The sequence below is a fragment of the Bos mutus genome, chromosome 19 (genome assembly GCF_027580195.1).
Source record: "Bos mutus isolate GX-2022 chromosome 19, NWIPB_WYAK_1.1, whole genome shotgun sequence".
NCBI lineage: Eukaryota > Metazoa > Chordata > Mammalia > Artiodactyla > Bovidae > Bos > Bos mutus.
This window is the reverse complement of record NC_091635.1, coordinates 35419863-35427160: the sequence shown is the minus strand read 5'-3', so window position 1 is coordinate 35427160 and position 7298 is coordinate 35419863. Positions and strand designations below refer to the sequence as shown.

At 46.6% G+C, this 7298-nt stretch overlaps 1 protein-coding gene across 13 annotated transcripts in view; it reads left to right on the top strand.

Annotated features, from left to right (window-relative positions):
- Nucleotides 1-2705: 2705 nt before the first annotated feature.
- The window catches only part of BPTF (bromodomain PHD finger transcription factor), a 132036-nt gene continuing 127443 nt past the window's right edge, over nt 2706-7298 (top strand). For 8 of the 13 annotated variants that reach the window (XM_070390110.1, XM_070390108.1, XM_070390109.1 and 5 more), the window contains exon 1: nt 2706-3546. In XM_070390110.1, coding sequence (XP_070246211.1) covers nt 2919-3546 — 628 coding nt within the window. In that variant the 5' untranslated portion in view covers nt 2706-2918. The remainder of the gene's footprint in view (nt 3547-7298) is intronic. The other 5 variants (XM_005887764.3, XM_070390111.1, XM_070390106.1 and 2 more) reach the window with 2 other exon arrangements.

The window sequence follows — 7298 nt, the reverse complement described above, 5'->3', positions numbered from 1 at the left end:
ACCCCACTGTGAACCCCAACAACCAGAAGCATCTGACTTTAGGAAACCGTGGAATGACAGAGAATGCATGCCTACTGAAGCAGCTGGAAGCTAAGAGCCTGAGAGCTAGGATTCTATTTACAATAGTCCCTGGGTATCCTCAGGAAATTGGTTCTAGGACAGCTCTCCCCACACCCTCCCACCCCCAAATAACAAAATCCAAGCATGCTCAAGTCTTTATATAAAATGGCATAGTATTTCATATAACCGACACGCCTTCTCCCATATACTTTACATCATCCCTAGATCACTTATAATAATGAGAATCTATCTTAAAATATGTTTCCTCTGCAATTAGATTGTAGGCTCTGAAGGCTGTCACCATTTTAAATATCTTTGTATTTAAGTACCTAGCATTGTACTTAAAAAAAATTTATTTTTGGCTGTGCTGGGTCTTGGTTGCTGCAAGAGCGGGGGCTTCTCTCTAGTTGTGGTGTGTGGGCTTCTCATTGTGGTGACTTCTCTTGTTGCAGAGCACGGGCCCTAGGGTGCCCGGGCCTCAGCAGTTGTGGTGCACGGGCTTAGGAGCCCCAAGGCATGAGATCTTCCTGGACCAGCCATAGACCTGTGTCCCCTGTATTTTTTTTTAATAATTTATTTTGACGTTCTCTAGCTGTGGTAAGTGGGGGCTACTCTTCATTTCAGCTCACGGGCTTCTCATTACTGGCTTCTCTTGTGGAGCTAGGCAGAGGGGCTTCATTAATTGCAGCATGTGGGCTCAGTAGTTTTGGTGCATGGGCTTAGCTGTACCGTGGTTTCTAGAATCTTCCTAGACCAGGGATTGAACCCATGTCCTCTGCATTAGCAGGGGGATTCTCATCCACTGTACCACCAGGAAAGTCCCTAGCACTGTACTTATTTATTTTACAAATGTAGTCTTTATTTTTGATTGTGCTGAATCTTCCTTGCTTTCCTGTGGGTTTCTCTAGTCCTAGCACTGTACTTTAAATAGTGCAGGATACAGGTTGCAGACTTGTAGGTTCTGGGCTATAGATGAACTGCATTCATTTTGATTAATCTGAAGTATATTTTTTTCATTGACAGTTGTCAACATTTAAAAACCAAAAGATTCGTGTGCAATGCACATGTGTAGCTTCTCTTAAAAAAATCTGAAGATCTGACCATTTCAGGCCACATTCCCAAAGCTGCCCTCTTCAAACAAAGGCACTTCCATCTGTGAAAAATCCACACCTTGCTTACTTGATTTACTTTCATTAATTACATGGTTTCTGAAGGCATATAAGTTTGCCACCCTTGTCGCTCAATGGAACTATTAATAAATTGAATAAGTGAATTTGGCCATTAATGCTTGTATGTTCATTTTCATTTCACGTATGCATTCTATCCTTCTAACTCCACTGTAATACTTCACTTGGGGGACAGAATCCTGTTAACTGTTAACACAAATCCTGTTAACACAAATCACTTCTTTGTGGTCACATGTTTCAATAAATATTAATACATTATAAAATACAGTCTGGGTCTTAGCCCCAGACCACTGCAAGTTGTCTCCCTGTTTTGGTCCCTGGTGGGTGGTGGTTTTAGTCGCTAAGTCGTGTCAAGCTCTTTGTGAGCCCATGGCCTGTAACCTGCCCGGCTCCTCTGTCCATGGGTTTCTCCAGGCAAGAATACTGGAGTGGGTTGCCATTTCCTTCTCCAGGGGAGTCTTCCTGACCCAGGGATCAAACCCGGGTCTCCTGCATTGCGGGCAGTCTTTACCAACTGAGCTACGAGAGAAGCCCAGCTTTGGTCCCGGGATGCCTAAAATTTCATCCTCATGATTCGTCCCCTGGGTTTAGCCGAGACTTTGTTACTTGTCAGGTAGAGATTAAAATTATCTCCCTATAACTCAAACATCCAACATTTTAAAGTAGGTATAAGGACAGAAGTTATCCTTTCTACAGCAAGGAAGAAATTAGAAAGCTCTTTCTGAGGTGGTCGAGTTTCTAGCTGGGACACTGGCAAAGGTGGAGGAGGCTGGAATATGGTTGCTTTCTGAAGTTTATCAAAGGCTTTTTGGGAGGGGATTTTATCCCGAGTCTCAGAGCGACCCTCCCTCAGGGTCTGGCAGCTTAGGGCGGGGCTTCTAGCACAGCGCCCCCTCCAACCCCTCCCCACCCCAGCAGCTGTCATTGGGATCAATTCCTGGACCCTCACGAGCCAAGCGTTCGGAGTTTCACAGTTCTGGGGGCTCGTCTCACAGTCCCCAGGTAACTTCCCTCCGTTGCTGGCTCTCACCTTGTCCCTTCTGTCGCTGGAGTTGCACAGCCCCTCGCCCCGCCCCGCCGCGGCGCGATACCCTCTGGCTCTCTCAGCATCATTTCCCCCAAGGGGACAAGACGGGGACAAATTTGGGGCTTCCCTGCCCTCGTCTCCTAGCCGGGGAAGAGGACACGCGGGAAGGACGCCCCGTGAGTTTAGACTCCCGAGGCCTTCGACACGGGGCACTTCGCGAGGGAGCGCCCCTCTCCTCACAGCCGCCGGCGGCCGCGGTCTAGCCAAGCCGCGCGGAGGCGCCCCGGGCTCCCCGCCCCCGACCCGGCGCTCCCGCACTCCCCCTAGCGGCCGCCGCGCGGCCTCGCTCCGTCCCAGGCTCGTCGGCGGCGCAGCTCACGTGACCGCGCTCCGGGCCTGCGGCCGCTGTCGGTTCCCCCAGTCACCGAGCGAGAGGGAAGAAACAAGATGGCGGCTGAAGGCGATCCGGAGTGGGGCCCCAGCAATTCGGATTGAGCCTTCTCCCTCCACCCGCTTCCGCCGGCCGGGCCCCTCCCGCCCGGCCCCGCGGGCCTCCCCACCCGGCCCCGGCGCCCCCCACCGCCACCCCTCCGCCCGCCCCTCCCCCCTCCGCTTTCCCTTCTCCCCCCCGCCTCAGCTCCGACATGAGGGGCCGGCGGGGCAGGCCGCCCAAGCAGCCCGCGGCTCCCGCTGCGGAGCGCTGCGCCCCGGCCCCGCCGCCGCCGCCGCCGCCGCCGCCCACGTCCGGACCCATCGGGGGGCTCCGCTCGCGGCACCGCGGCAGCAGCCGGGGCAGGTGGGCCGCCGCCCAGGCTGAGGTGGCGCCCAAGACGCGGCTGAGCTCGCCCAGGGGGGGCAGCAGTAGCCGGAGGAAGCCGCCGCCGCCGCCGCCGCCGCCGGCCCCCCCCAGCACCAGCGCCCCGGGCCGGGGGGGGCGAGGAGGCGGGGGCGGCAGGACAGGGGGCGGGGGCGGCGGCGGCCACCTGGCCCGGACCACCCCGGCCCGGAGGGCCGTCAACAAAGTGGTGTACGATGACCACGAGAGCGAAGAGGAGGAGGAGGAGGAGGACATGGTCTCGGAGGAGGAGGAGGAGGAGGAGGACGGCGACGCCGAGGAGACCCAGGATTCCGAGGACGAGGAGGAGGATGAGATGGAGGAGGACGACGATGACTCCGACTATCCGGAGGAGATGGAAGACGACGACGACGACGACGCCAGTTACTGCACGGAAAGCAGCTTCAGGAGCCATAGCACCTACAGCAGCACTCCAGGTACCCACCCAGCCCGGTTGCTGTAGACTTCTTCCCCACCTCCTCCCCCCTCCCTCCCCCTGGCTCACTCCCTCTCTGGTCTCCCCCCACCCCCACCTCCCCCCAGTCCCCAAACGGAGGGGAAATGCGACGGCCCATCAAGTGGCAAAAAACTAGATTTACAAGAGGAAAGAGGCGCATTGTTCAAAATGGAGATTGCATTGTTGCAGTTCGCAGGCCACACGCTCGCTCGCTCGCTCTCTCCCCTCAACCCCCTCTTTTTCCTCTTAAAAATGTGTGCCAGTGCAGTGTCTCCACCGGGCATAGTTGAAACTTTGGCACACACATATCCATTGCATTCATTTTTCTTCCCTTGTTTTGGTTTGGTTTTTTGGAATGAAAGAAGCTTCTTGTTTTTGCAAACCTCTTTGCATTTCTAATGTGGTTTCTTTTAGATTTTTCGTCTATAATCGGTTCCTAAAAAAAGGGAATGGAGGACTCAGACAGATTGTGCCATACAAACACACACACACACAACATGCTTCTCTTCACACCCCGAGCTGTGTGGTTTTAAAACTGTCTTAAAGAAATGGATCAGTTGGGTTAGTAGGGGAGCCTTATCTGGTCCTGTGTGTGTTTTTATTCTTGAGTGCTGATGGGCTTGTGCAACAGTTGCTGGTGAATGGCTGATTAAAAAGCAAAGAAGAAAAACCAAAGAAAACCAAAACAAATTTGCTATTTTATCTGATTCCAATATCATTTTGGTAAAATGCAAAATAAGAGACCGCAGGAACTTGCGTCTTAACTAATTTGATCCCTTTGCCTGAGAAATGCAGTTTCCTGTCACCTGTTGCAGAGACGTATGGTTGATCATGCAGACGTAATTGCTGAAGATGAACTTTTGGACCAACTTCCAAGTCACACAACAGAAGTATAGGGAAATTTAATGCAAAATGACTTTTTCTTTTCATTCTGTTTCTGAGGGTAATAAGTCCTCCCTGATTTCTCCATGGTGACTCCTGTTTTCTCACAGAGCTTCTCTACGCTGGTGCTGAGATACATTTTGTTTATTTAAAAAACACACATACACACAATGGCTGCTGTGTATTAAATTCGTAGTTGCAGTTTACTGAATTGTGAAAAAAAAATCATAATTTATAGCAGTAACCTACAAGGTCTTTTCCTTTGTATTTTTTTAAAATCTGAACTAAATTAGAATCCAGTTTTCAGAGCATTTCCGAATTAAAGTTCAGGAAGGAATAGAGTCTTACAGTGATAAAGGTGTGTCATTTGTTTTTAAAAGAGACTGGACCAGCCCTCAAATAAAAACTTCAACAAAGACAAAAAAAAGAGAGAGACTGGAATAGAAGTGGTTAAATGTAAATGTGCCTTTTTTTTTTTTTTTAATAAGTGTTTAAATACTCATTGGAGGAGTATGAGTATTAAGTCAGATGTAAGCCCATTTAGCTTGTCCTCCCAGCAAAGGAAAAAGGTAATTTCTTTTGCCTGACAGTAATATCTGCCTGTCTTTGGGGTGGAGTGAGGGAGAGCTGGCAGGAGAATGAAGAGAATCAATCAGATGTCAAGTGTGTATGTCTTGTATGTGGAAAGGACTACACATCATTCTTGCCAACTTACTTTTAGTGCATCTTTTATAGTAATGATTTCTACCTTCTGAAATCACATGTGGTCTTTTCTACCAGGAGCCCAGAACTGAAAGACTTGTGGAGAGTAAATTATACTATTGGAGGAAGTTTTCTCAGATTAGACAGAGCTAAGGCGTTTTGGCAGGGTGGTTCAGCTAACTTTAACTCCTCTTTGAAGGCTTAGCAAGTAATATTTAGGGTTGAGAGTGGTGTATATGCTGTTAAACTACAATTTTGTGGTTAGGTTTCCTTTTTTAAAAAGATCCTTATATCTTTAAGTACTTCCATGATATTTTGTTTTTTCCAATGACATTCATAGTCTACCTTGTGTATGCTTCACCTTGATGTGAAATTAAGGGTTATATATCCTTATACTAATCTTCCAGCTCCTGTAGTCCCTAGAGCAGTGCCTCGAGCACACTGCAGGTGCTCATCGAAGGTTGGTTGGACAAATGATTGTTAGTAGGTGAGAACTTGTAATAGATGAAGTTGTGCTGATTCTCCATTGGGTACCATGATTCCTAAATATTTTGGATGTGGGAAGCTAAAAAATTGGCCTAATTAGATTTTGATAGTTTGACCAGTTTATAGTAGCAGAGTTAGTGTGTTTTGAGCTGCTGTTTCATATTGCTTGCCAGGCATTTTCCTTTCTTTATTAGATGTGGTGTTAACTTGTTAGATGTTTTACTTTTGAAACATTATTTCTCAAGATTATGGTGAAAGAGATGATACATTTTACATCCTGAACTTTTAGAATATGTCCACTTGCTTGGAATAACAATTCATGATAGTGAGTTGTTTAGGCTAAGCCCTTGTTTCATTTGTTTTATTCGGTGTACTTCTAGATAAATGTGTATATGTGTGTATATGCTTTGGAAGGAAAAATGGTCTAGAACTGGTTTAAGATATCCCAGAAGTTCATAAATAAATACATTTGGTGGATTCGAATCCACCTATGTTGTCAAGACTGAAAAGAGGAATATACTTTCCTGGTAATTTAGAGTAAGTTGATTAAGTCTTGTAAACTAGAATGTTGGCTTAAGTACTAACATAAGAATAAGAAATTATACTTGATATACTTATATACTTAGTATAAGAAATTACTCATTCATCTGTTCATATATTGAGTACTTCGTAGGTAATATACCTGTTGATGCAAGGACATTGGTTGATGTTACTAGATTAGTTTTCTAAAACCAAAGATTTAAACAAGTTTTCAGTGGTGGTGAAATGTTTTCTTCTTAATGAAGAAAAAATTTAAATGGGTATGTAAGGTCCTCACATGAAAGACGTTACTATAGGGATGGCAACTTGTTAATAAAAATTTGAAATCATCTAGTTTTGCTTAAGTTTAAAGCATTTGGTTGCATAAGGCTTTTAGTATTTTTATTGTTAAAAGTTAGAATTATTTCAGACAGTAGGTTTTATGACATACTTTTGAGGTACATTGAGAAGAATTGTATAGAAAATGTTTTGCATAGGCATTTGGTAAAATTCTGACAGTAGCTTGAAATCAAGTGTTTGCTAATTCAAGAAAGTTAAGTCAGACTTTAAAACAGAGCCGTTCTTGCATTTAACTTGTGTGGGACTTATGAGAATACTTAGCTGTTAATTTTGAAATTCGGAACTTCTGGTGACTTCAGAAAATAGAAGCCCTGGTGTTGTCCTGGGAGAATTAGTGATTTATGTCCTCTAAGATTGTGACAGTTGAGATGGGTGGCACAGGTGCCATGAATGCACTGTCGATTTATCTGAAGAAGAATTTGTTACCCGTTCGACGATATTTATTCCCACCAGTTTCAAGCAAATATCTTTTCAGTATGCTTGGGATTCCTGATTGCTACCAGTGAGATAGATACAAAGTACTGTGGAGAGTTAAAGGAGGGCGGGCTCATAAGCTATATGGGGGAGTTGGTATGGATGTCTGCTTCCGGGATGGGCATGTGGCTAGTGAGGATGGGGATGTGGCCAGTGTGGATGGACATGTAGCTAGTGAGGATGGACAGAGGCAGGGAGGGAGTAGCATAAACCAGGGCACTGACTTTCAAGTGTGGGCAGTCTTAAGTAACCTCCTCTAGCAAGAGCCTGAGTATATGAATAAGAAACTGTTGGGCGGTAGTTAGAGAA